General features: G+C 48.0%; 6 protein-coding genes, 1 long non-coding RNA gene and 1 pseudogene across 7 annotated transcripts; 2 read left to right on the top strand and 6 right to left on the bottom strand.

Moving 5' to 3' along the window:
• Positions 1–611: 611 nt before the first annotated feature.
• LOC112903371 (methylesterase 17-like) lies at positions 612–2,469 on the top strand. Its single transcript, XM_025972616.1, has 4 exons — positions 612–836; positions 1,235–1,375; positions 1,770–1,898; positions 2,176–2,469. Exons 1-4 carry the CDS (start codon positions 612–614, stop codon positions 2,437–2,439), a joined length of 759 nt encoding a protein of 252 aa, XP_025828401.1. The 3' UTR covers positions 2,440–2,469.
• A 294-nt stretch (positions 2,470–2,763) lies between these two features.
• Positions 2,764–5,096, bottom strand: LOC112903370 (annotated as a pseudogene).
• A 334-nt stretch (positions 5,097–5,430) lies between these two features.
• Positions 5,431–6,601, bottom strand: LOC112903337 (pathogenesis-related genes transcriptional activator PTI6-like). The gene has a single exon (XM_025972581.1). It carries the CDS (start codon positions 6,505–6,507, stop codon positions 5,614–5,616), a length of 894 nt encoding a protein of 297 aa, XP_025828366.1. The 5' UTR covers positions 6,508–6,601; the 3' UTR covers positions 5,431–5,613.
• Positions 6,602–6,742: 141 nt separating this feature from the next.
• LOC112903338 lies at positions 6,743–8,826 on the bottom strand. Its single transcript, XM_025972582.1, has 2 exons — positions 8,001–8,826; positions 6,743–7,309 (listed from the first exon to the last, which is right to left on the bottom strand). The coding sequence occupies exons 1-2, from the start codon at positions 8,770–8,772 to the stop codon at positions 7,185–7,187; spliced, it is 897 nt and encodes a 298-aa protein (XP_025828367.1). The 5' UTR covers positions 8,773–8,826; the 3' UTR covers positions 6,743–7,184.
• A 2,874-nt stretch (positions 8,827–11,700) lies between these two features.
• On the bottom strand, positions 11,701–14,250 carry LOC112903198 (root phototropism protein 2-like). The gene is made up of 3 exons (XM_025972424.1): positions 13,851–14,250; positions 13,678–13,747; positions 11,701–13,397 (listed from the first exon to the last, which is right to left on the bottom strand). Exons 1-3 carry the CDS (start codon positions 13,868–13,870, stop codon positions 11,799–11,801), a joined length of 1,689 nt encoding a protein of 562 aa, XP_025828209.1. The 5' UTR covers positions 13,871–14,250; the 3' UTR covers positions 11,701–11,798.
• A 667-nt stretch (positions 14,251–14,917) lies between these two features.
• On the top strand, positions 14,918–17,883 carry LOC112902848. Its single transcript, XR_003230680.1, has 3 exons — positions 14,918–15,034; positions 15,130–15,196; positions 17,750–17,883. It is a non-coding gene; the product is annotated as an uncharacterized LOC112902848 (long non-coding RNA).
• Positions 16,152–20,384, bottom strand: LOC112902847 (putative BTB/POZ domain-containing protein At3g08660). The gene is given in 5 exon segments (XM_025972035.1): positions 16,152–16,831; positions 16,834–17,275; positions 17,744–18,889; positions 19,464–19,530; positions 20,288–20,384. Coding segments are annotated over 5 exon segments (1,872 nt in total). The 5' UTR covers positions 20,374–20,384; the 3' UTR covers positions 16,152–16,700.
• Positions 20,385–24,447: 4,063 nt separating this feature from the next.
• On the bottom strand, positions 24,448–26,700 carry LOC112901980. The gene has a single exon (XM_025970862.1). The coding sequence runs from the start codon at positions 26,051–26,053 to the stop codon at positions 25,106–25,108; it is 948 nt and encodes a 315-aa protein (XP_025826647.1). The 5' UTR covers positions 26,054–26,700; the 3' UTR covers positions 24,448–25,105.
• Positions 26,701–27,488: the final 788 nt, after the last annotated feature.

A 27,488-nucleotide genomic window follows, 5' to 3' on the forward strand; every position in this document is an offset into this window, starting at 1 on the left:
GGTCCAGGCCCGCAGCAGCCGTTCCTAAGCACCTTGCCCACGCGGGCACGTGGAGGCGCCGGATCTGCTAGAGCGCGGAGGGAGGTCCGGAGACCGTGCCCCCAATTGTCAGGCACGGGCCGTACGCCCTGCCATCCAAAGGCTTAGTGCGAGGTTACGGATAACCTCGCATCCCTCGGGCTAGGCACACTAGTAGGAGGTACCCCTGTGTGTATGTACCGACGAATATATACAAGGCTTTTGTAATGAAGGATGAACTATATTTGAGCTTTTAATATACCAACGAGCAACCAGAGTACAGAAAGATAGGAGACAAAAAAAAATCCATCAGGTTAGAAGGCCAAATGCCAATCAGTCGCACACACCGCGAGGAGAAAAACTAGCTGGTCCACACAATATATCCTGTGTCATCTACCATAATAGGCCATTTTGCATGCCACAAACGTAGACACCGCATGAGACCCCCTCTATTTAGAATAGAACCCACTGGATGCCTGCTTGGTTTGACATTTGGAATTGTCCATGCAAATGCAGTTACCCTGCTACATGTCCATCGAATAGTTAATATCCATGGTAACAAAAACTTAGATCGATAGGGAGAGGCCAGACTAATGGGCATGGCAAAGGAGCACTTTGTGCTTGTTCATGGGGAAGGTCATGGAGCCTGGTGCTGGTTCAAGCTCCGCTGGCTCCTTGAGGGCTCTGGTTACCGCGTCACATGCATTGACCTTGCCGGAGGTGGAGTTGATCCTACCGATCCCAACACAGTCCGGTCGTTCAAGCAGTACGACAAGCCGCTCATGGACCTCATCTCAACCTTGCCAGAGGGGGAGAAGGTATGTGCCTTGTTCTTCCTTTTTGCCAGAAAACTTATATTGAAGGGTCGAGTAACATCTTGGCATAATCTGTAATATTAGTAACATGTATTGCAACAGAAATGACCAAAAACATAATGATTTATGCTATATGTTGAAAAAAAAGATCATATTACATGAAAGTAGGTGGAACCGGTTTCAACGAAATCTTAATTGCAGTTAAGTCATGATCCTTGTAGTTGTATCTACAACATTACCTGATGAAATTACATGCTTGCTGTACAATATGAATAAATGTAAGGAATTATAGTTGCCTCCAGCAAAAAATTTTAAGGTAGTTAAGGAGCTATTTATGATTAATGTTCAAAATTTTGAAGAATAGAATTGGTGTACCATGCTAACTTTCAATCTTACTCCAGGTGATTCTAGTCGGGCATGGTGCTGGAGGGCTGAGTGTAATTCATGCAATGCATGAATTTGTTGACAGGATCAGTCAAGCATTTTTTGTGGCAGCTACAATGCTACCATTTGGATTTCAAACTGATGAAGATAAGAAAGATGTAAAGTTTTGAAGATTCACCTTTCTCTCTTCGTAAAGCTTAGACCCTGTAGGAACTAATCAGAATGTAACCCATAAACTATACAACAAACAAACATACATATAGACATATAGTACAAACATGAAGAATATAAACATTAAAACATTAAGATCTTCTTTGAACAAGAAATTTAATAACTCATGAGCATCACATAGTTGCAATAGCTAAACTGTTTATGATAGAAGGTAGGGCAGAAAAAAAATGACTTAGACGTGAAAGTAGAAAATACAAGAGATTTTGAAAGAACTCTGAAATAATTATATGAACTTACCTTATTTCTTGATGAATTTAATATATTTAATAATCTTCTATTATAGGCGATGAATTACATCCTTTGAATATCCATATGTAACAGGGATTACCAACTCTGCCTGAGAATGAGGTTGAATTGACACTTGGTGCAGCAGCAGATGATCCTCCAACAACCGTTGCCTTGAGACTAGAATTCCAGCGTGATCGACTATCCCAACAAAGCCCTGAAGAGGTATTATACATCTATGTTGTATGAAATGTGCCTGGGAAGAAAAAGTTAACATATCTAGGCCTGTGCTCTCAAAATCACCTTCTTTACTAAACTACTACTTATACGAAAAAAATCTAAACATAGTATTACAATAATCCAACTTCTAAAATGATATCTTTTATTATTTCCCATTCATATTTCTTCGAGCAATCATTTCCTGACAAACTTAATATCTGCTCCAATGAATAGGTGAATATTAACATGAAATTTACTTATGCATACTTTTTTGATCTGGTAGGAATCAGTCCTTGCTTCAATGCTGATGCGACCATGGCCTGCAGCAGCAATTAGTACTGCAAGCTTTGAAGGAGATGATGAGAGATTAAATCGAGTCAAACGGATTTTCATAAAGGCAGAGCGTGACCATATGCTGAACCCTGAACAGCAAGATTCCATGATCAAGAAGTGGCCACCCAGTGAGGTTTTGGTCATAGATACCGATCATAGTCCATTCTTCTCTGCACCAGAACAACTCTTTAATTTAATAGCAAAATCTCTATGATACAAGGATGCAGAAAGCTACAGTATGGGACCTGCCCTTCTTGTAATATTAGCCACACACAGTAATCAGCACTAGATTTCGGATCTCACTATTGTGAAACATGCTTCTCAGTGAATATTCAAGGTAAATATGCATAAATAGTTTAAGGATGCAAGTAAGACATGGTCTTGTTCCATTTTAAACATGCTCACGTGTCATTCAGGAAAAAAAGGAAAAATATACATGTCACTTTTGTAGCAGTTTTAATTCCACGGAGGATTGAGATCTATATACCTTTGGGCCTTTGGTTGGTCAGTGCTAATCCAACAAAGACCTTTTATAAGTTCTTGATGTCATAAAGTACACACTTTTAAGGAATCATATTTCTAACTTGTCTAAAAGTTCTCAGATGATGGACAATATAACTTTCACTTCAAACAATTTGATGACAGACAATCAAATCAGGGTATATAAAGAATGAAACAACAGTTTGTATGCAAATAAGAAAGTACTCCAGTACGTAAGGATACTGTTATGATGCCATTAGGTAAGTGCATAATGGAAGGGTGGAATTTCATCTTGCAATTTAACATTTAACTTTTCTTTACATGACAGAATATTACTTTTGAGAGCCAGAGGCCAGCATATCACTAGGGCCTTACACACTGAGCATTCAAATTTTCAGATGTCTCTGGCTTGAAAAAAACTTAGAACATGGCATGTATCATGTAAGTAGGAAGACAAGTAGGCAACACATTCTCAACATTCCAGAGTCCTTGAGTGATTCGAAAGCACATTTAATGTGGATGGTGATTTTGCAAAAATAACTGCATAACCATCATCCATGTGCTCTGCAGTTTCAGGGAAGAGCTGCCAAACAAGGCAGCCTCCCCCAATCACTCCACTCTTCCAAGAGCTCGAGAAAATTGTGTAGACTGTTTCCATGAAAGATTCTCGGAATTCATTGCTGAACCTCCCGTCCTTAAGTGATACCCCAAACTCCCCGATCAAAATTGGCATCCCAAGCAAGTTGGCTGCATCATCAATGTGTTGTTGCATCCAGGTATTGACAAATTGGAGGTGATTGTCCTCTACAGAATGAGGCAACCTGGCAAAAGAACCTTGGTCATGATAATGAATCCCGTTTCATGAAGTCAGATATAAAACTCACATGGAACTGAACTAGAAGACTTACCAAGTGTCAGAATAAATATGAATAGAAGCCAAATCAATTCCAACTGCACGATGATTCCTAATAAAATCTGTTCCAACAGTTCCAGAATAAGCATCTGGGTTCACATGCAAAAGTTCTGGGGTGGACGGACCATAAAACCCTTCAACACCAATTTCTAAAAGGTGCACAGGGTCTATAGACTTCACATAAGACGCCATCTCTTCTATCCATGCCTACAAGAACTCTAGGTGTTAAAACATGTGCATTATACAGAATTAAAAGGAGACAAGACGGTACAAATAGAAGTAAAGTAAGGACCTGCAATGTGTCGCCTGATGGATCTGAATGGCATCGTGGCTAGTTGATTAGTTCCCAAGCAAGAATTGTAGGATCATCCTTGTAGGCCCCATTTGTAATTGTATTTATTCTTGTCAGAACAGCCTAAGAAGTGAAACAAATGTAATTGTCATGACAAGACATGAGTAATGACAGAAGGCAAGAAAAATAAAACACAAGAAAATATATATAATTGTTGTAGAAATTTAACTTTTATTAAGAATTCGAATCCTGAATATATGAATATATAACGAGGTGCACTTCTCCATTTTGAGCCACGAAAGCAGAAAATTTACCTTAACAAAAGCTTTGTAGTAGCTCTTAATTGTGGGATCAGTGAAGAAGTCGTCGTCAGAAGTAAGATCCAGCCCAGCTTCATTACCCCACCTTACATACTGTGCCTTACCTCCGTAGTTTCTCCAGTTATTGCACAGCGACAGTATCAACCTTATCTTATGCTTTCTTGCCTCACTGATCACGAAATCTAATGCCTGACAGGAAAATAGAGTCCTAAGCTCACTAATCACTTCTAAGTAACTAGTACTAGTGCATAAACATAAGCCTTTGATTAAGAGATATAGAAAGCATAATAGAAAATGCCCATGCCGTGCTTACTAATTGGACAGGGACCATTAACTCAATGAAATATAATATGCACCGCATGCACACAAGAAGATTGCCAAATGACAAGACCCGTCCCAACATACAATTTGATCTGATCAAACGCGGCACTCGGCCACGCATTTCATCAAACAGGCATTGTGCAGTGCCCACCCAGCAAAGCAGCCCAAGCTCACCTGGAAGACGTCCTCGTCGCAGGAGAAGGGCTTCAGCTGCAGCGCGCGGTAGCCGCCATCGTTGAAGGCCCAGGTGCGGCACACCTTGAGCCCGGCGTCGGCCGCCTCGGCGAGGGCGGCGGTGACCGTGGGGCGCGTGGCAGGGTCGGCGGCGAAGTACATGAGCCAGTAGGTGTTGAAGCCGTTGACGACGAAAGGCCGGCCCGACTCCAACAGGTGCGGGCCCCGGCGTTCGACCACTGCCCACTCGTCGGCGTCCGGCGGCATGACGGAGATGCAGGAGGCGAGGAGGATGCAGCGGAGGATTGACACATCCAACTCACGGGTGATTCCATGGTGCTCCGTGGTCAACGCCTCAGCCGCGTATCGAGGTTGCCAAGTTACAGGTAAATGGTTGTTTTTGTTTAATTAGTTATCTTTGCAATAGGAGACTGTTAACACACTATGATTATGATGTAACTTGAGTTCCAAACAGAAAATTGTTGGATATGCTGATGGACACAGACACAGCAAATTGCTGCTGCTGCTACATCCTCCCCTTTGCTCTTATTGTTTTGCCTCAGAATGATCGTCCAGAGGAGCACCATTGTCTACCATTAATTGCTGCTTTTTACATGCTTAATCTTTGGAGCATCTGCACCCTCACGCTGCACAGCTTCTCCATCAAATTAAACTGATTGTGGACAGAGTTGTGCAAATGTGTATACATAATCTGGAGCACATCACACAAGGCACAAGACCCAACACAGCAAGGCACGACTCGTTTGATGACATTTTCACCAAAATTGATTTGGCTCCCAACCTCCTTAAACAAACAAAACAAAACAAGACTACTTATGTCACAAGTTTTGCAGACTCCTCTCATCTTTTGATTTGTAGTCGACCAAACTAAAGACGAAAATTTCCCCCGGGGAAATTACGGCTCGCCGGCTCCGGCTCCGGCGAGAAGAGGTCGTCAAGATCACCGAGGTCGCCGAACTCACATTGGCCACCCGTCGGCACCGGCGGCAAGTAGAACTCTATCGATTCGAACGGCTCGTCCTCACACCACCGCATCCTCGTCACGTCCTCGTCCGCATCGACCACCGACGACGATTGGGTGGACGGAGGAGAGGCCGAGGAGCTCTCCGCCTCAGAGGAACCCACCGGAGGAGTAGTGGGAATGATTGTAGTCGAGGTCATCGGCGACGGCGCGGGCGAGACGGCGCAGGAGGACAGCGTCGCGGAAGACGAAGGTAGGGGGAAGTTGGTGACTGCCCGGCGGCCGCGAAGGCGGATCGCGGCGGCGTCGTAGACAGCGGCGGCCTCCTCGGCGGTGTCGAAGGTGCCGAGCCAGACGCGCTTGCCTACGTTGGGGTCGCGGATCTCCGCCGCGAACTTCCCCCACGGCCGGTGGCGCACGCCGCGGAACTGGCGGCGGCCCCTCCCCTGGCCCTGCCGCTCCCCACCCGGCCGATCGTTGCTGGGGTAGTGTACAAGCTTCTTCCTTTGGGGCGCAGCCCTTGCGGAGGGCGGAAGCAGGTCGATTACCCGGACGATGCGGCGGCGGCCGTCGTCGGAGTCGGAGTCGGTGGCGTCGACGGCGTCGGCGAAGTGGGCGCGGACGACGCGGCCGGGAGCGTCCATGGCCGAGTTTGAGGTCAGCACGGCGGGATCGCGGAGAGCTGGTGGTTTTGGGAGGGTTTTGGCCACCGGGAGGGAGAACGGAGAAGGGGGGAGGAAGGAAAGGAAGGTGTGAATTCGCCAGCCGGGCAGAGGGGATGTGGAGAATCTGAATTCCATCTTGGATTGGGTCTCTTCTTCTGTGAAAATCTGAATCTCACCAAAGGAAGCCAGGAGGGCAAAAAATTACGATTCATCCTGGACTGGACTAAATTCTTACGCCATTTTACCTCAACATTATTCTTTCTTGTTTCTAGGCTTTAATTCGTTTGGGATCACTTCCGACTTGATTTCTCAGCTCATGCCAATTGCCTCCGGTGACTAGGGGGCTCCCACTGAATTTGCTTCCACCAGTCACACGATCACCACCAGCCCAAAACCCAGAAACAACCAGGAAATCAGTACAAACATGCTGTATGTATAGCACATCAGCTCCAAACTTTGCAACACGGTTACAAAACTAAGACAGGCGGCGAAGCACCCATTGAGTTCCAAAAGCACACAAATCATACCAGAACAAGATCATCAGGATTCAAGAACAGAGACACAACCACAGCGCGCGTAATCAACTTCGGTAGCAGTCACTCATACCAAATGTAAATAGCACCCTTAATTAGAACGGGGTGTTTGAAGCGACACCGTAGACATGAAAACACAAGTATAAGGCAATAACAGGCCAGGCATTGTTTTCATGCAGCTCCCAGCTAGTGATATCCAAGCGCGTCTGGGTACCGTCATAGCCTTTTGTGTAGGAAAACATGGCTACATGAAGATTTCTTTAACCCTTCCTAGCAGTTTCACTGAGCGGTAGAAGCACCGGCAGCACAAGTCCCTCCATAGTGAAGCGTATGAGGATCATCTTGTTCAGGTTCCACAATTTCCTGCAGATGCTCCCCTTCTGCTTGCAAACTATGTGTCTCACCTGCATTTTGCAAAATACCACAAAATCACATGGTGTTTGTGCCTCAGATGACCAGTAAGGCTTATTTTTTATGATAACTACCACATATGCTGCCTCTAGCACTGTTGCTACTCTTGAGTCAATTCTTTTCTTAGGATTTTTTTTTTAGGGTGGGGTGAGGGCAAGAGAATCACCCGCCTGATTTCAATGATAATGGCCCCTAACAGCCCGCATGATGGACAAATTCTTTTCTTAGGATTGCTCTAGGGTATAAGATATGTCTTGAATAAAACACATTTTCATCTAGAAAAAATGATGTCATTTTCACATTATTGTGGAAATCATAATGCAACACTCATATAACCCTCAATATGAGGTAATGTTGCACGGGCCTTTAGTTTTCATGGAAAAAGAGCCTCATATTTAATTGTGATGCATGTGTTTTATTGCATGCCTGTATGTGTCAGCACACTAGATACCCAAATAAGTATATTTTAGACCCTGCTTATAGTTACATAGCTATATATACCATTTTGGAGCTTTACATGATTTTAGACTCTAGTTATCTACTAAGCATTTAAACATATTGGTAAGAACCTACAACTATTAACAGTCTAGAAGAAAATTTTGATTCTGCTGAGAAAGAATGGAAGTATAATGTTTTAATCTATTGCTAAAGCCTGTACGAAAAAAAAATTGTGGACATGTGTACCTTGTGAGAAAAGCCAGGTTGCTGGGGCATCTCCACTCTTCCAAGGTACCATAGGCAAGGGCGAATAGACCTTCTCATCTTTCATGTCATACACTCCGCAAGATGTAGTTGTTTTCTTCCAAAGCCAATCGATGTAATCATCTACGAAGAAGAGACAGTCCTGTGAAAGATCGTATGGAGACACACATATAGCTCTCGAGCATCCTCGCCCAAGGAACGACGCTTGGTCATTCCCCAAAGTCCTCACCTCAGACCACAAGCCCTCCTCAAACACTTTAAACTCGCTGCTACCAGCCACAAGAATGCCGCCGTGTCTTCTTTCAGACGGGTGCTCTGCTTTGTAGTAAAGCTTTCTGCGGATCATTAGTAGTGTGCCATGTGATTCAAGGAGGTAGCACTGGCAGAGGAAATATTTTTGGGTTGGCAAGAAGGCACCTACAATGAGGCGCTCAATTCTAGACACCCTTGGCTCGTGGCAGTCATGATCATCCACAATGTCGATGGCAATAAGATCCTCAGGGTCAGCGTTGCTGTCAAGAGCGTAGAGCTTCCCTTGGAAGAAGACCATGTGCGAGAGCCACCTACACTCCTCGTGTGCGCTCACTGACCATGCAGCAGCCCCTGGCCGGCATAGTGCAATCGTACCGAGAGCCCCAACAGCGACTATGGCAGCAATGAGGCGTGTGGAGCACACAACTAGTGCAAGTACGGATACGTCATCTATGTCCTTGTTGTACATCCACGTGCCTGGCATCTCATGGTCTGGGACCATACAATCTTCGGAGACTTCCACAGGCTCTTCGTAGTAGCTGTACGAGTACAAGCTGTGAAGGACCAGATAGGCGACCCGGGGGCTGGGAGCCTCAAAGAAAAGTTCTGATTACACCCAACGCACCTCGAACGAAGAGTATCAGTACCGTATAGCTCAGAACGACTATCAGCACTAGGAATACTCTTGACTCACAATCGGAAGCTCGATCGATAAAAGTCCAAACAAAATCTCACAAGTTCAACCGCGCAGATGATCCGATACCTAAAGCACCCAAACTGCCTCAAACAGTGAGTATCAGTATTGCATAGCACAGGACGGCTATCAGCACTAAGAGTATTCACTCACCGGAGCCAAAACACACTCTCAGAAGCAAAGCGGTGAAAAATCTCACAAACACGCACACACGCGCGACCGAACGGAAGCTGATCAGAGAGAAAACATCGGAAGCTCAACTCGTCGAGAACTCGACAAGACCGAGTTAGTGCACAGATAAAACAAACACTAATAGAAATAGAATTAAAACTAATTAGCAAGAGCACTAAACAACTAGTTTGTGTTTTGCTTTTTCAGGATATAACTAAGCAGGAAATTAAATAACCTAGAGCGAGCAAATAAATCTAGTGAGGGGACAAACAAACTACAGCTTGAAAACAACCCTAGAACAAGAGTTAACTACACATCTGCGACCTAAAACAAATCTAGCAAAATCAGTAAAAAAAGAAAAATTAGTTAGGCAATTCATCAAATATCTGCTGTGCGTCAAACAAGCATCCTGAAATGCTACCTCTACTGTCGCCCGGGATCACTGGAATTTGCATATCAACTAAAACAATCAAATTGCTCTGCTGCCGGAACACCCCCACCGCTGCTCACCTCCCTGCTGCTTGCTGCCTCTGCGCACCAAGGCCAAGGTGCTAGCGCTGCAGGCTGCCTGTTCTCCTTGCACGCTGCATAGCAGCCACTGTTGCAAGCTCCCCAACGCTTGGTGCACTCCCCCTGGTGTCTGCGCAGATACAAAATAAGAACGGGAATCCAAACTACAGCGAGAAAAACAACACGAATTGAATCGATCCAAAAGTCCAGAGGGCACTAGGAGGGAAGGGCCTCCTTTCCCATGAATCCGTGATACAAGCTCTCAAAATTCCATCACCAAATCCTAACCCTAGAGAAAGGAAAAGAGGAGGAGAGGAGGAACCAGAAGAACAAAAGAAAACAGAAGGGGGGCGACGGGAACTCGTGATCTCCTGAGTTGGCTGCCCTCCTCTCTCTTTTAACCCCTCTAACTCTCTAGACTAAGATTAAAATACCCCTAGACTTAACTAGATACTGGAAAGTCCGTAGGGGCAAAACCGGAAAAGATACATTGGACTCATCCAACGGCCGAGGTTCTTTCTTCGAGTCGAAGTCTTCTCCGCGATGCCGCAGTGTGGACGAAGATCCGGTCCGTGGTTTTGGAGAGTCCGCAAAACCCGGGTAGGTGGCCGGTTTTGAGAAAACCGCCAAAACTCCACGCGCGGGAAGATTCCCGCCTACACGCCGTGGCCCTAGACGCCGTTCCCGCCTCGGCCTTCTGACGGCCCTAGACGCCGCCCGACGCCTGTCACCTCCTCGCCCGCAGTGAGACCCTAGACGCCGTCAACGCCCGCCGCCTCCATCAGTCCCGAGACCGACGCCCGTGCCTCCACGACTTGGCGTCTTCAACCGCCGTCCGCCTCCTTGATTTTATGGCGCAAACCAAGAAACCCGCCTTTCGTCGCCGCTTGCGTCCTCGATCCAGGAGTGGACGCCACAGCTGCCGCCCAGCCCGAGCTCCTCCACAGCAACTCTACGTTGACACTCGACGCCCGTGTACCTGCAATCCAAAGACCAAACGCACGAACATACCGCACGGTTGACAATTCACTCATCACAGGTAGGATAGAGTACTCAACATTCCTCGAGCTGGAAAGCAGCATGGTGGCCTTGGTGAATGGGTTCATCGAGAAGCAGCTGGTGCCATCCCGCGACAAGAGAAGCCACTCGCCGCAAGAGTTGTGGTAGCGCACGCCCTCCGGTAGCTGGAAGGTTTCGCCGTGAGGGAAGCTGATGACGTTGCCGCCTGGCAGCAAGAGCCATGGCACTGGTGACGGCGAGGGCAGGCAGCAGGCGGCACTGCCGCGCCGCGGAGCACCATGTGCGGCAAACGACAGGAAAGAAGGCTCTGTCGGCACGGGTAGGGAGGCGTAGGAACACCAGGCCGAGGAGCTCTTGCGGGAGGTCAGACCATGGCGGTGATCCTTGGACTTGCGCCATCCTGCAAACATGAGATCAGACGAAGGAAACAACAGAGAGGCGCGTAGGCATAGAAACAAACACCTTGTGGGCACGGAATGGAAGCCGACCTAGTATTCAAGCACATAAATAAATGACAGTTCATCACCTACGATGCTTATCAATATCTTGGATGCACCACTTTCACAGATTGCAAGCGGACAAGCACAACATAATCGAGAAACGAAATCAGGGAGACAATTATAACAGGTTGTGTGCGTGACAGCGCGTGCGGAAGAGACCCGGCCACTGAAACAGCAGAGCCATTCCGATTTCCGATCTCGTACCGCGACGATTTACGAAGTGAATGAAGGGAGATGGAGGAGATGAGGGGAAGAATTGGGGAGAAGAGGAAGTACCTCAGACTCGTCGGCGGCGTCCAGGACCAAGACGATCGCGCGATTCAGGATGTTGGTTGAGCAGTTGGGCTGTAAATGGGCTTCGGAAGCCCAGCCCCTTTATTCACACCCAACACGCCTAAAAACAATGAAAGGATCCTCAAGAAAATACAATATTCTATTCAGGTCCTTCTAGTGTCTCTCTTCTCACCATTTGGTGAGATCGATCAATGGCATAGAAATAGACCCCAGTGTGTGTTTTAGATGGGAAAAAAAAGAGGTTAAATAAAGCACTTTTGTGTTTCTTTTCTTAAATCAAGCACACATGTTATCACAGCATTAAATAAAAAAACAAACATAACACCGACACTCGATTGGCTAGCTTATGGAGAACCTCCTCCTCTTCGGCTTCACCACATGCGGCATCGTGTCCCTGCTGTGGCGTCCTCCTCCATCAGCGATGCTGGCCGTGTCCTTGGCCCACCCGCCCTTGAACGGGTTCAGCCGGCTCAGCGTCCGGGACACCGACCCCAGGAAGCTCGCCTTCTTCCCCGCCGGCGCCGACCTTGACGACCCGCTCCCCTTGCTGGGCTGCATCCCCGACACGAACGCCCGCATCCGCGCCAGCTCCGACCGCAGCGCCTCGTTCTCCCGCGCCAGCGACGCGTCCGCCCTCGCCTGCGCGCGGGCCTTCCCGGCGGCCGTCTGCGTGTCCCACCCGCCGTCCGCGCCGCTGCGGAGCTTGAGCTGGTCGTAGTAGAGCGCGCTGAGCACGGCCTGCAGCGGCAGCCGCTTGTTCTGCGACGCGTGGAGGCGCGCCTGGTACGACAGCTTGAGCGGGTCCATGACGCTGCACACCTTCTCCCGCTCGATCTCGTCCAGCGACGGGTGCGTCTTCAGGTAGATGTCCACCGCCCGGTACACGCAGTCGTGCGACGCCCGAGCCTCCTTGGGCACCGCCCCCGCCACGCCAACGAACTTGGAGATCGCCAGCGACTCCTCCGTCGCGAGCTCCGCCGCCAGCTCGTCCACCGTCCTGGCGACCTTCTCCATCGCGCCCGGATCGGGCTCTGCTCCGCCGGACAGCGACGCCCGCCGGCTCCGCCTGCTTTCCGACGACGCCTCCTGCCGCTCGACGAAGGCGGCGATCACGCGCCGCACGGTGTCGGTGTTCCTGACGCGCTCTCCGGCGCCGTCGAGCGCGACGCCGAGCAGGTCCCCCGCGGTGGCCTGGTCCAGCACCGCGGCGACGCGGAGCTCCAGGTCGCGGCACGTCTTGGCGGAGGCCTCGGTGGTCACCGCGGCGTGGAGGAGGCGGCAGAGGAACGCCGCCGGGATGGGCGCGTCGGCGGCGGAAGGGAGCACGTCCACGACGGACTCGAGAAGCTCGCGCTGGTCCTCCCTGTCCCGGGGGTCGGCGAGGACCGCGGCCAGCGCGAGCTCCGCGTAGGCGCTCGCCGCGTTGGCAAGCACCCGGGGGTCCGCGCGGCGGCAGCGCAGCGCCGTGACGACCTTCTGGAACGACGCCGGCGAGAGCGCCGCGAGCTCAGCCGTCCACCACCCCGGCGGCGTCCTGGTCGGGAACAGCGCCTCGTTGCAGATCCTGAGCGCGACGGCGTCCGAGGCCCGCCGCACGACGCCAAGCTCGTCGGCGGCCGGGAGGAGCGCCTCGCAGGAGCGCAGCACGGTGACCGCGCTGGGCAGCGCGCGGAGGCCGGCCTGCGCGAGGAACTCCTCGACGCGGCGCGCCAGGTCCGCCGGGTGCTGCATGTCGAGGAACGCCGCGGCGCAGCGGAGCGCGGCGGCGTTGCGCGCGGTGATCTCGAAGTTGGCGCCGTAGCAGTAGCGCGCGGCCTTCTCGAACGCGTCGGCGCCGCCCGGGAGCGCGGAGAGGTCGAGCTCGACGGCGGACGAGGGGTCCTTGGTGGCCGACGCGACGGCCCGGCGGATGTAGCCGCACCTGGGCACCATGACCGCCTGGGAGTAGAGAAAAACAAAGTCCGTTCAAGTCAGTCGGCGTCCCTGATCGTGTTTCATTGTGTCGTCCATCAAAATTCAAAGCAGAAGGCTCTAATTCGTTCCCTTGGACCGAACAAAAGCAGAGTTTGATCACTGTGATCGTTAGGGGATGTGGTCGATTATTGTTTCAGACTTTTGTTTTGTTGAGATTGAGATGGATCGTAAATTTACACAGGTTCATATGTTTTCACGCCATGAAATTGGGGGATATGTTTTGAGATGAACAGCAGCGCAGTACCTTGTGGAGAGGGAAGATGGAGTCGGCGATCCGGATGGTAAGGTCGGGAGGGACATCCTGGGACGAAACCCTGCAGGCAACACATGCACGTAAGCATCATTCTCCCTGGATTGGAGTGATCAAAGCAAAGCAAGCTAGCATGGCATGAATTATGAGATTGCAATGACGCATACCACTGGGTGATCCTGTCCATGGCTGAAGCTGAGATGGTGCAGCCTTGTTGTGTTGTGTACAAGGATCAGAGAAAGAGCAAGTCACAGCATGAGCTACAGAGCTCACGCTGAAGCTAGGCGAGGTGTGCGAAAGCTCTGGTCTCTGAGCAGGGGCAGAGTCTTTTTGATCCATCTCATCTCATATATAGAGATCCCATTCCACCCCACTCCATGCATGCTGGCCTCTCTCTTTCAACTACTATATAGTATTCGTTTTGGTGCCAGTAATGGATTTTGGGGAGAAGATCCAAGTCTCCAAGATCTGATTGGACCCTAGGAGGAATTTTGCATGGCTGGTGTTTATTCGAGCAAGGCGACTGGATCGATGAGCAACGAAAAATCGGGCGTCCACTTGCAAGTTGGGGCTTGGAATGGCGTCCTGGTCTTCTTCATCGATATGATGTCTCAATTCTGGGCAGCTCAACTCAACTAGTGGTCGCTGCTTGCTGCGAATCAGTCTCTTGGACCAGAGCAGCAGACAGGCCTCCGTCTTGATGGCTACTCCTACAGCATTGCTGTTTCAACTTTCAAAGTTGTTCTCAAGAACGCGCGCTGTTTAATTATTTGCTTAGGTGCAACATCACCATCCAAATTATTTGCTTATATGTACTCTTCCAATGCAATATCAAGAAAAGAAAATTCTAGCTGTGATCAACGTCGTCCAACTGCTAGTGTCCAAGAAACTAAAAAGATTGCATCCCATCCAAATAGCTGAATAAGTACACACATACGGTAGCTTGCTTTCAGCTAGCACAACAGACGAGACGCAACTAGCTGTCAAGCTTTGTATTACTGTACGTTAGTCTCGGACGGCGGCGGCCGCGCAAAGAAACAGGCGATGCAGCTTCGTGCCGGCCCTACGCCGGAGCAGACCTCGCCGGACGGAGACTCTTCCCTAGATCGCGTGGACTCCGGCCAGCCACGTCGGAGGATAACGCTGCGGGCCCACGAAAATCCAGCCGCCGACGCTGCACCAGTGGGAGCTTGCCACGGCTGGGACCGGCATCTCGGGGTGCAGTGCGATAAGCGCAAAAGATACGTCCGTACGCATCAGTAGGAGTAGGATCAGACGCTTCAACTGGACTGGAGCTTTCTTCTTTTGCTGAAAGCAGCGCAAAACATTCAGAGAGATATTCACGATTCAGGTTATGATTATGAGGATTCGCGTTCTCTTTTTTTAACCAGTCTTTCCCCTATTCTCGAACAAATACGTCATTTACACTATCAATAACTTATCCAGGAGCCGAACTATCTCGTCGATAAGGAAAAAGGGACAATCGACCTGCGCAGAGCAAGCGCCAAACCAGGTGACATATTCTGATTACTGAATTTCACTCAACAACCATATGAGCACATTCCACTTCAATCCTAATGACACCTGTGTTTCATTATCGGCATAAACACGGATGAAATGGCACATATAGTAGGACGAGGTGATTTTAAGTCAAGTGCATCTTAGTGTCATGCATGACTCAAGAACCAACGTCTCGACGTATAGGAGTTGTGCATGCGCTAAAAGCAATTTCAACAGACCTTCTAAACAGCTCTCTATCTTAAGCTTAGAGCGTTAAACAGAAAAGATGTACTCCAGCAGACCCTACTGCTCCCTCTATTTTGAGGAGACCTCCAAATCCCCTCATCAACACTTCATTCCTAGAGGGTCTCTAGGGAGCCCTCTGTTAAAGGCTATTGCTAAAGTTGAAGAAAATTTGGAAGCCCTAAGGCAGCCCCGTTCAATATTTAGAGGGTCTCATTTGGGGCTATTGCTAAAGTTGCTCTGAGAGTGTATCTTGCTGGGCTCAACATCTTATTTTGCGATAGTATATGCACAAAAGAAACACAGTGGCTAGAGCTTTCTTCTTTCATTGGAGGAGCGGTGGCAACGCAAAAGATTCAAAGAAATATTCATGATTTGAGATGTCCCTCTCCCTTTTCTTTTTCCATTTTTCTCGATAAAAAGGTATGCTTTTACACTCAATATATCTGAAAAAAATAAGAGAGCGATAGCACTCGGCATACAAATGCAAAACAGATTAGATATTTTGGTCAGTACATTTTACTTAGTTTTATTTTGGTGGTAGAAAACAGCATCCATGGAAGCTTTTCTTAATTTTTTTCATTAACCGTTACCATATTTTATTCTAACCCTCACAACCAGAGGCGCATCCAACGTTGGGGGGGGGGGGGGAGGGGGGGGGGCATTTTTCAGCCATCGAGTAAAAGAATATATTTTTCAGCCATGAATGAAGGAAGAACGAAAGGAGGAGGAGGAAGAAAAAGAGAGAAAAGAGGAGGAAAAAGAAAAAATAAGCCTCTTAATTTGATCTCTGAAATCGGCCACTGCTCACAACACCTACCTTTCGGTCTCCTGGATTTCACTCAAGCCTCTCTCACCACTCTCGTCATCTGGTGCCATCATTGTTACCATGAGACGTGTCTTTCTTGCTTTCGTCTCCGCGAGCCCTCATTTGGACAAATCCATTCCCCGAGTGCCGAGCAAAACTGAAAAATGAGAGGCAAAGCTTGATTCATGCACTCCTGCATTCAGGCAAAGGAGCCTCACAAAAAAAAAAGAAGCATACTCTCATATAGACTACTAGTATTACAGTCAGGTCTCAGGTATGAAGATGCGTACAGTTGGTGTCTACATATTCATGATCCTGCATTCCCGCTAAAATCTCGCTCACAAGCAAAGCTTGGGGCAAGCACAGCTATCTCCATCTGCGCCTCCTTCCTATGAGTGATGAACTGAAAATGCAGGCATGCATCTTTCCCGCCACTGTTATCTGCTGTCAGTGTTGTTTCCAAGCTTCAGTCGTATGCGAAGGACGCCTTCTGCCGCCTCCGGTTCTTCCCCTCCGACCCCTGCGAGCTCCTCGAGCTCTTCTTTCTCCTCCTCTTCTCCGCCGCCGCCGGCCCGCCGAACATGCTTATCCGCCCGAACCCCTCGACAGCGACGCCAGGAACGCCCGCCCGTGCTCCCCGGCCCGCCCGTCCCCGCCGCGCATCCCCTGCTGCTTCATCAGCCCCTGCTCCCGCTCCAGCTCCGTCAGCCGCACCCGCATCCGCGAGATCTCCAGCTTCAGCTCACGGTTCTCCCGCCGCAGCGACGCGTAGTTGTCGCGCTGCGGGGACACGCACGAGCTCGGCACGCCGCTGCTGCAGATGAACCGCTGCGACAGCCCGCCGTCGCCACACCCGCCGGAGCCGCCCCCCGAGAAGGAGGACTTCAGCCGCAGCTGCTCGAAGTAGAGCACGCGCACCACCATCTGGATCGGGAGGCGGTCGTTCTGCGCCGCGTGGCTCGACGCGTCCTGCGACAGCTTCTGGCAGTCGATCAGCTTGCACAGCTTCTTGCATTCTGATTCTGTCAGAGATGGGTGTGCCTGATGATGAATAATAAACACAGGATATATATGGTCAGACATAAAGATTGACCGGCCAACTTTTTTTAATGAGGCAGAGATGCAGCAATACCCAGTGAATGATCAGCTAAATATATTCACTTTGATCATATAAAAATCACATTTTTCATCAATGATACTAGCTTTTTTTTTCTTATGCAATTTATCTTCAGATTTAAAGATTGATTCAGGCATTCAGCAAGTTTTAATCAGAAGGAGATGAAAGTCCAGTGAACAGCTCCAGTTTATTCTATTTGATTGCATACATACATTTTCGTCAAGAGTGAATAATTTTGTGTATACATGGTAGTATTGGAGTACTTCGATGAGAAACCTGTCTACAAACAATATGGAATTCGTTGCCACCAAATCAAATATATGTATATTTAACCTCTGCATTTTTCTGAAACAGCTACAAAAATGTGAAATTTCTAATCCAGTGCACATTACCTTCAGGTATATGTCAATGGCACGGTAGAGTCCGTCATCAACAATGCGTGCATAATCTGGCAATAGTTCAATAAGAGCCATAAACTTCTGAAGTTTCAGATATGGATCTGGTGCTATCTCTGCTAGATAACCATCCATCAGCCTTCCAACCTTCAGGACCGAACTGTGGCTTGGAGATTTTAGTCCTTCAGAATCATATCCACAAGGTGACAACTCTCCTGAATCATCTTCGTCGATCCTTTGCAAGAAGTTCACCAATATGCGATGGACAGTGTCAACGTCAAACATTGAGTCACTTGTTTGAGTGGAGGGGATCAGAAGATCGTCTAGTGATGCCATCTCAAGCTGGAGACCTATCCTTTTCTCGACTTCGATTCTACAATCCAGACTTGCATCAACTTCAATTGCCATCCTCAGCATGCCAAACAAGAAGGACAAAGTAACTGTCGTAATATTTTCAGTCGCCAACAGATCGATGAGTGTTTCAACAATCATTCTCTGATCGTCTCCCACAAAGGGACCTGAGTCCCATACGTGGCGTCTTTCAACACCTTTTAGTGATGTTTGGGCATAGTGCGTAATAGAGGTGCCAATACTCTCTGGTCTCACCCCATTTCTCCTCATTGCCGTGATCACACGCCGATAGTGGTCGATTCTCAGCGCAGAAAGGTCCTCAACCCACCAATCCTGGGAGTGCGTATGCAACTTTCCAGATCCCACATGACATTCCAAGTGCGCCAAGCCCGAAACCAGCTGCTCCTTGCTTGCATTCATCGCAATTGCATCAACACACCTATCTACAAGATCGACTTCCTCCACTGTTGGGTCCAATCCATCACATTTACAAAGAACTTCCAGGGATTTATCTAGGTTTTTGAGCACAATCTCGTTCAAGTATATCTCTGTCCTAAAAATGAGGTTCTCCTCTTGATAGTCCTCTGTCATTTCCAAGTACTCTGCAACGCATCGGAGATGGGCCACATTTGCCGTGGTTATTTCAAAATTGCTGCCATAACAAAACTTAGCTGCAAGTTCGAATGCAAAAGCTCCCCCTGGTACATTTACAAGCTCCAGCTTTAAGAGATCTGTATCCTTTGAGTCCACTACCATTTTTCGTACTCGACCACACCGAGATACTAAAGGAAACTGCAAAACAAGTGCAGGGGCACATAAATATTATAAAATTTATTCCAGGAAGCATAAACTTTGCTTCAGTTTATGTAGTCTACATGGAATATAGAGAGAGATGAGTCAATAAAATTTCCATAGTTTTCCAGAAGCTCAATAAGCATCTACAGCATAATTGAAAAGAAATATATATAAGAGTCAATTCCCTGATGTATTCATTAATTGTTTACTTTTCAGCTATTCGAGAAAAGCTGATACTTTAACCACTAACGGCACTACACAAGAACTCTGTCCATGTCACTACCAAAATTGCAAGAAAAACCCCATTTCTGAAGTCTCATTGATAACCAACGTTCATTTCAAACCGTGCATTGTTTTTTTTTTCAATTTACTGAACCCGTGCAATACGGAATTAAATTTGGGATTCAATTGCTAGGGAACAGAAATACAACCACGCAACTGAACAATTGTAACAATAATCTAAACAGGCTGACACTTTAAAGTACTAAATTCACAAGGAAAAAAGCCAAAATAACTGTTGTAATTAAAAGGAAACAGAAAATAAAGAGAAGTAAAGCTATTGAAATGAAACCTTGTGCAGGAGAAAGGACTGCCCATCCACCGATACCGTTACATCCTCTGCAACATCTGAAAATATCCTGCAGAACAGGCAATGTTCGAAAAGTTTTAAACATCAAGATTAGTATTTGAATTGGCAATGCATAAACATCTAGTACAATGTTCATTTTCCCTTTGCCACACACTCTCAGGAACATCAGATGCTGCAGAATCAACTAATGGAAACAAATAATTCCAATCAATACTGCTTGTACCTAAACTCTGCTTTTACCAAAACTTTGTTGATGAATTTCTTTAGAAACTGCTCAAGTAGTGTAAGAAGGGATGTCCTACAGACATGAACCTAGACAATTCTTGACGTCCTAGGAAGCAGAAAAAGTATCTAATGTTCTCATTAAGACCAGAGTGCCATATGATGATCTTCAGAGGAGGGAAAGTTTTTTTTTTTTTTTTTTTTTTGGGGGGGGGGGTGGGGGCGGCGGTGGGCGAGCAGTGGAGCAAATGCATTTTCGGAGTAGCAGTTTGGTGCTTCCTTCCAAAACCTGCAACTGGTTCAGCTTTCACTTGGCTGTGAAAGTGAAACCTGGAGATAGCATTTTGCCTCCTCGCCTCACTTCCGTTCCGCCGAATGCGGCGTGTTCCGAGGAACAGCCCGTGGCGCTAGGGCGTCGTCGAAATCAGTGCAATGCAAACTTGAGCAGCCACAGCAAAAATTGGTCAAAGGGGACAAGCCGGCTCAGCAAATGGTGAGGTGATCTAAGACTACGAAGGCATTGCAATCTGTTTCTCCAAGAATGCGGAGGTGGGGAAAAAAGAACAAGAGATGGGAATCCTCACCTCGTATGGCTGATGGGGTTGCAGAAGCGCGGGGACGTGGTGGTGGTGGAGAAGGGAAACGCAGCGCTGTCGCTGCCCATCCCCATTGCTCCTCTACTTCCTCGTCCTCCTTGATCCGCCGCCAGCCGCCTCCTCCCTCCCTATCTCTCTAGTGCTGAGGTGTGAGAGCAATGGAGGAGAAAAGGACGTGGGGAAAGAATAACGGTTGGTCGTCGGCGCGTGGCATTGATTAACAAAGTCTCAAAGAAAGAAAGCAGCAAGGTGACAGAGTATTCTCGTGTCTTGATGTGGGGGGATTAGCTGAGGAGGAACAGAGAAAAGCGACTCGACGGAGGAATAGTTGGGTGACTAGGGAACAAGCCCTGCTCCACTGTCAGCTTGTGGCTGGTAGCCTTCAAAGGTGACTAGAAGCTTGTGGGTGCATGCTTCCCAGAGTAGGTTTTCAGAAACTGCTTAAATTCGCCTAGATTCCTCTATGGATCGTACTCTATGGATGTTTGGTTGAACAAATTGGATGACTCATCACTTTCAATTTTCATTTGGTTTGAGTAATGGAATGTGTTAGCTAGTCTATCCACAATTCCTAACCTCATTCTTGCGCTAAATCAAACGAAATAAATAAAGCAAAGTAGTAGTAGTATTATATAGTACTAGCAGAGGCTAGAGAGTAGCTATAGAGTGGAGTCGAGTGGAAGGCTGTCTGCCGGTGAAGAAAGGAAATGATGTTGAAGCATGTTGGCTGCTTGCCCACCGATCGAGACCCTAGACTCAGAGGACAGTGGTGTCCTTTTCCGCTTTCACTTTAGCAGGCCATCACGAAGCAAGAGGTGCCTTTCAGCTTTGGCAGTTTGGCTAGCGAAAGAGCAGAGCGCAGTGCTCGTGAGTGATCATTCTACTGTGCATTTCCATTTTGCACATAAATAACTTAAATATTTTTGACTTGGAAGCACCAAGTAATTACTCTGACAACCTTCATCAGTGTTCTTCACAGTGAACTTGTTGGGAAGTAGTAATATTATACTGTTTTGGAGTTCGCCATGGCTAGCTATATATATCATCAGTAGCTTGTCAAGTGTTTTGACGTGATCAGCTGGTGGATGTAGTACATGCCATCGATCGGCATGTACAACGACCTTTCTTTTTTGCTAGTTGGAGATGATGATCGAGGACAGGCAACGTGACATATGATCGCACGGCGACCCACGGACCCCGAGGAAAGGCAGCTAGTGACTAGTGAGTGCTAGAGAAGAGGTGGCTGAAGATGATGATGTATTTGAATTCGAATTCGAATTGCCAATTCAAACTCAGATACAACACGTTGAAAGCAACGTAGTTATTTTTCTGGGAGAATTTTAGTTAGACTGCCACGCGTGTTCATGGTAGGTGGTAGCTAGTAGTAGCAGATCTAAAGAGCCGGAAGAGCCTGATGAGCCAAAGTACAGAAGCGGAAAAGGAGCGGAGTTGCTTTGAGCCTTTAACCCTTTTGATCTCGTTGTTGCCGTCAAGATTCTCGATTACCAACATTGCGCATTTTATAGCTCGAGATCCAAGATTGGGAACACACATGGTACGGGAAACCTTGTTTTTCTTTGACTAGACCTTTTCGAATTTCAATTATCCACCACAAGCAGCATAAAAGTTCTCAGGTCCCGGCCATCTTGCACCTTCTTCAACGTTCAACGCCGGCACCCTCCTTGTCCCTCGCTTGCTCGTGTATTAGACTGGGCTATCTAGTTGATGAGAGAATTCGAGCCTAATTGTAAAAGAAGCAGAGGAGGCCCATCATTGACTAGAGGCCGGATTCCTTGGCAACGCGCCACCGGCCCACCACGAGTCTGCAGTGCACGTGGCCTTCAAACCTTCTGCAATTGCAAATTGGGTTCGGACACCTGTACTATGCTGACCAACGACCTGTGTTATTTTTCCTACCAATCTATTACCTCACCTAATCTAGGGCTTCATTATTCATCCATTCATTAATTAAAAAAGAAAAAATTGAGCTCGTTGCATTTGACTAGTCCTCCCATGGACCACCTGTCGTCACACCGACCTTTCATGTGCTGCTAGTATTTTTATAAAGCTTCCTTAATGTATTTTCTATTTTTATTTAAAAACTCATCCATGTATAAAGCCAGTCTCAGTGTAAGTTTTATGATATTAAATTTTAATTTAGCTGACATAAAGAGGAGTTTCATGCTCATGACACACGGCTCAACGCAGTTACCAAGGCTGTGCAATGAAACTACTATACCATTAAGACTCGCCAAACACATGATTGCACACGCTCTATTCTTTGAGCATCTCTGAGATACCACAGGGCACACTGATCGCTTCGACGTTGGCAGGAATTTCACCTAACGTAAATGCAAATGCAAAATATTCTTACCGAGTCAAAGATTCAAGTCTGGGCGAACAAGTTCCATCACAATGAATCTGACCCATCAAACTAAGTTCAGTTCAAAGGAAGTACTATTTGCCTTTCATGTTGCATTGCATGACCGCCACACAAGACTAGTATACAGCAGCGTTCCCATTACAAAACAAACAAACGCGCACACATTCCAGTCCAGACGAGACGAGACGAATACGAGAGCTCGCAGTCGCAGATGGGGCGCCCAGCTGCCAGCGCACATGAGCTGCGATCTGGCAGGCTCCCGTGCTTAGTGACAGACAGCAAGCAAAGATTCCGCTACAAATGCCAGCAATCCCAAAAGCTTGCTTTGTGCTGTGCCTTCCTGGCACACAAAACAGCCAAAACTTTCTACTCCATTTCCCAAGCTCATACCACTGCACTATCCAGCTTCTTCACCCTTCACCTTGGAACAATCTGGTGATGTGAACAAACAAACAAAGGCAAAGCCCAGAGGCACCCCCAGCTGCTGATTTAATTTCTCCGGCCAAACATAAACAACACTTGTGGTTTCCCCTTCCCCATGTCCACAGGCAGCATTCTGTCTGTTCTACATACAGCTGGAAGATGCTACAAAATCCACTCGACCGGCCAAACCCATACTTGGCCTCACCTGTCCAGCTAGGCATCACTCACGTGTGTGCGTGCAGGTCTAGCTAATTTAGCTCACTAGATGCACACATATGCTTGTGATTGCAGCAAGTGGTACTAATTTACTAGTGCCACTCAAGGTTGCTTCTCATTTCAGCACTATACCATGTTACCTTGAATAAAGGGGCTCAACTTTGGGACATCATAGCATGCGTACCAAATTCGGAGTGGCAACCACATTCCCAGCTCTAATTCCCAAACTACAATCTACAAGTACAAGCCATATCTCAGTTCCATCATGCTCCCATGATATCTAACAAGAACCTGAACATGCCACAACAAAGACACCCCCCCCCCCCCCCCCACACACACACACAGAGAATACTGCATACTTCAAAAGTGAGCGGCTTAAAGCTTTTGGCCAGCTCACATACCGGTACATATTACAGATTGTTCATGCCCTCTCCTTATGCAATCTATTTGAGGAAACAGTTCGAACCAGTCTGGACTTCCAGAGAATCAGATGATGCATGCTACGACTACTAGAATGTCAAAAGCAAAAGAAACAACATTGAACTCCATAGGTAAATGTTCCTCTTCAGCATTCAGTATCAGAAACAGTGTTAGCACAGAAAGTTCTGTAACGAGTTCAAAGATGACTAAATGTATAAACGAATGCATCTACTTTTTTAAGGTGATATTCTCGGTCCCCACTGACAGCTCTGCATTACAGTTATAATATTTCTACCAACTTGAGACCAAACCACAACACTACCAGAGAAAAAAGATAAGCTTTGGAACTTTTCCAGTGGAGCATTCTTGAATCTTCAATTCATCTCATATTTATTTTGCGTACTGCTCATACTCACATCTTTTCTTCATTGATCATCTAGATCCCCACTGACAGCTCTACATAAAACTTACAATACCATGACTAACTCGACAATTGAAGGCCAAGCCAGAATACTACCAGAGAAGAAAAAATAGGAGCTTAGGAATTTTTCTAACAGAGCATTCTTGAATCCCCCTGCTTGATTCCTTTTTTTTTTTTGGCCAACTGGTCATACTTACATTAAACGTACCTTCTAGGTCCTACATTTCAACCATTAAAAATTGGAACTTGACAAAACTTGGCATTAACAAGAGTGATGTCAGATCATGAATAAAGCACAATTAGAAATTAAGTTGTCTCCCAAACAACAATGGAAAGTTGCCTGAACATACACAAAGGAAGTAAAATCAAATGGCCATGAAATCTAAATTACCAGATTCAGACTAATTACCACAAAACTAGATAATGTACATCGCTACATCATCTCAGCAGCTGTCTAAACATGTAATGGAGAGGAAAAAGAAATGAAGTCGAATTGAAGCTGGATGAAAGAATTTCCTCCAACACAGCAAGACACATTGTGCAATGAGTGTTACCTCAGCTTTATTGCCAAGCCCATTTCCTTTTGAATACATCAACCCAAAAAAATAATCAAGAATTCCCAATCTGAGATGACAAACATTTCCCCTCCATTGCTTGCTTGGAGATGAAAGGAACTCCGCATATGAACATGGCAACTATGAACAGGAACAATAGCCATTGTTTGCAGTACGAAATGTAACCTTCTGAACAAGCCCACAAAAAGAATGTGCTGAACCCTCACGGAGCAGAACCTGAGCTCTGAAATCAGCAGCTAGCATCACCCTAATGGATATAGAAAATTTGCTGCCTCAACCAACAGATGGACAACCCCGTCACTTGCCATAACCATCCAGTCTTTCTGCTACTAGACTAGAAAGAACTCTGCAAAAATCTCAAAAGAATGCTATGCAGCATAATCGTTCTCAATCACTGGTTGTGTCCGTGTCCCCAAGGCCACAGGTGCCTGTGTCCGCCCAACTTGCGCCATCCGTAACGTCTCCCCAACCTCCGCATTCCGTTCCATCACTTCCAACTTCTTATCCCTTTTGTACCTGACCAAACACAGCAGAAGCACAGCCAACAGCCCCAATGCTACGGCAGCCCCAACCATGCTGACAGCAATCTTCCACGCCTTTGAGTTTCCCTTCTTTTGCCCTCCCGGAGTCGGTATCGGCGGGGCAATTGCGCCAGGTGGAGCAGGAGCTGGAGCAATCTCACTGGAATTCACCACTATTGAGATGTGCCCTTGGCGAAACGTCGAGCACACATTGGTTGCCTCCAGGTCCCGGAACTGCGGCATGCCATTCAAATCGAACACAACACACCGCGGCGGCGCACTGCCTGACAGCACTGCCCTGACATTGCTGAAAGTGACAGAAATCGGACTCCCTGACGCGACAATGTTGAGGTCCTGCAGACCCACGGCCGAGAGGTTGGCCGCGTCGTAGGCCAGCAGACCGAGCACCGGCGCGAGGTAGGTGTACCCGGGGAGCGGGTAGTAGTTGTCCGACGAACTGCCGAGGTTGTGGTAGACGAGCACCACCCGCTCGACGTGCGGCTGCACGACGACGCCGGTGGGGAGGCGGAACTCGAAGTAGTCCGCGAAGCCCTTCCGCCGGAGGCTGCCGCTGCGCAGGCGGACCGCGGAGACCGCAATGCCGGTGAGGTTGGCGGGGAGGGTGGCGTTGTAGACAATGCCGGTGCGCGGGCGCACGAAGGCCCGGTACGCGTAGTCCTGCAGCGTCGCGTCGAGGATCCTGGCCGGCGACAGCGGCTGGGACTGCGCCGCCACCCCGGAAGCGGTGGCGGAGAGCAGGAGCTGGAGGAGGCAGGCGCAGATCAAGAAGCCCATAGCAGTGGGGCGGCCCTCAGAGCTGAGCAGCCGCCGGAGAGCCTGCCTGGGCAAAGAGTAGTCAGGACGATTTTGTCATCTCTGGGTACTAGGATTAGGGAGCGTTGAAGAATCTTGTCGAGCTCTTAATTGGGGGAAACAAGGACGGGATTTGGAGCGGAGAAGGCTGGGATCCTCTGCACGGACGGGCATTTACGCCCGGCCGTGGCGAGCCCCCGGACCGGTCCAAGAAAGCAGGCGGCTTGAGCAGAGAGGGAGAGCGACAATGGCGATGGAAGCGAGGAGGACAGGTGGCTAGGGCAGGACCGAGTCCTACACTAGACGAAGTGGTGGGAGACGACGAGGACGACGGCAACAAATCGGGAAGAAGCAAACGCGACCCAGATGGAAAGAAGAGAAATTGGGAGGAGGATAGGAGGAAGGCGATTACTCAATCTTGGCGAAATCCAAGCGGAGAGACTGGAGGCCACAGAAATTCGGGATGGGGAGGGATTAAAGCGCAGCGCCCCCACGAATGATTGCGACGCGGGCGAGGGAGTGAGAGTGGAGAGGAGGGGTTTGGTTGGGGATTGAAGGCGGAGCGAGAGGAGAGATTGCGGCCTTGCGGGGACAGCAAGAGAGAGAGAGAAACAGGACTCGAGTCGAGGGAGGAGATTTCCAGGGGTTTTGCTGGAAACATTTTTTTCCCGGGAATAAAAGACACGGGCTTACAGTTGGCACGGCATGCGGAGTTACGGATTTGCCCCTGGCGGCTCATCCGCGTGGAGTTTACCGTTCCTGGTCGCTGGAAAGTGGGCCTTTTGCCGCTTTTGGCCTGTCGTGTCCTCTTTCCTGACGTTTCGATTCTTCCCAGGGGCCTTCTTGCAAGTGGAGCAGCTGACCTGTGGGCCCGCGTGCTCCTCCGACCTCCAACGTCCACCCAGCACCACCACCTTTGCTCTCACAAGCGACATGGCTCGCAAGCTAGAGCATGCCTTTCACTTGCCCCTGAGCTCGAAATCATGAGTATTTTGCTGGATACCTTTCCTAACATATGGATTTCGTGCTCGAATGGATTTGGCTAGCAACAATGCTGGATTTCTCCGCAAAGAATGCTGGGTTTCTCCGTACGAGTTTTTCTTTTTATTAAATATTAATCTAGGAGTATGTACTGCAGTATAAGTTTTTGTCAATTTTGTGACATCCCTATCGCGTCACTTTACAAAGAGCTATCTTAGATAGGGCACGTGCATGATTCCAATAAGAAAGCGATGAAAACATCACCTCCAAAACTATTCACCAAGATGGACGAGTACCGGCTGTTTAGAAATGTCCCTGTGAAGAAAACCTTGTATATTTTTCTTTTCAATTCATTTGTATCCTAAAATCTCTTCTTGCCTTTTCATGCCAACCTAAATTAACTATGGTTGTTATCAACCTAATTTAATTTATGCAA

Source organism: Panicum hallii, chromosome 8 (assembly GCF_002211085.1).
Source record: "Panicum hallii strain FIL2 chromosome 8, PHallii_v3.1, whole genome shotgun sequence".
NCBI lineage: Eukaryota > Viridiplantae > Streptophyta > Magnoliopsida > Poales > Poaceae > Panicum > Panicum hallii.

Bases quoted from the DNA above. Each gene is read 5' to 3' on its own strand.
- LOC112903371 (XM_025972616.1), top strand. From the start codon at position 612: ATGGGCATGGCAAAGGAGCACTTTGTGCTTGTTCATGGGGAAGGTCAT. The intron at 1,376-1,769 runs GTAAAGTTTTGA...CATATGTAACAG, and splicing joins CTGATGAAGATAAGAAAGAT to GGATTACCAACTCTGCCTGA. The intron at 1,899-2,175 runs GTATTATACATC...TTGATCTGGTAG, and splicing joins CCCAACAAAGCCCTGAAGAG to GAATCAGTCCTTGCTTCAAT.
- LOC112903337 (XM_025972581.1), bottom strand. From the start codon at position 6,507: ATGGAATTCAGATTCTCCACATCCCCTCTGCCCGGCTGGCGAATTCAC.
- LOC112903338 (XM_025972582.1), bottom strand. From the start codon at position 8,772: ATGGTCCCAGACCATGAGATGCCAGGCACGTGGATGTACAACAAGGAC. The intron at 7,310-8,000 runs GTACACATGTCC...TGCAAAATGCAG, and splicing joins AACCTGGCTTTTCTCACAAG to GTGAGACACATAGTTTGCAA.
- LOC112903198 (XM_025972424.1), bottom strand. From the start codon at position 13,870: ATGGACAGGATCACCCAGTG. The intron at 13,748-13,850 runs GTATGCGTCATT...TGTTGCCTGCAG, and splicing joins ATGGACAGGATCACCCAGTG to GGTTTCGTCCCAGGATGTCC. The intron at 13,398-13,677 runs GTACTGCGCTGC...CTCTACTCCCAG, and splicing joins CCATCTTCCCTCTCCACAAG to GCGGTCATGGTGCCCAGGTG.
- LOC112901980 (XM_025970862.1), bottom strand. From the start codon at position 26,053: ATGGGCTTCTTGATCTGCGCCTGCCTCCTCCAGCTCCTGCTCTCCGCC.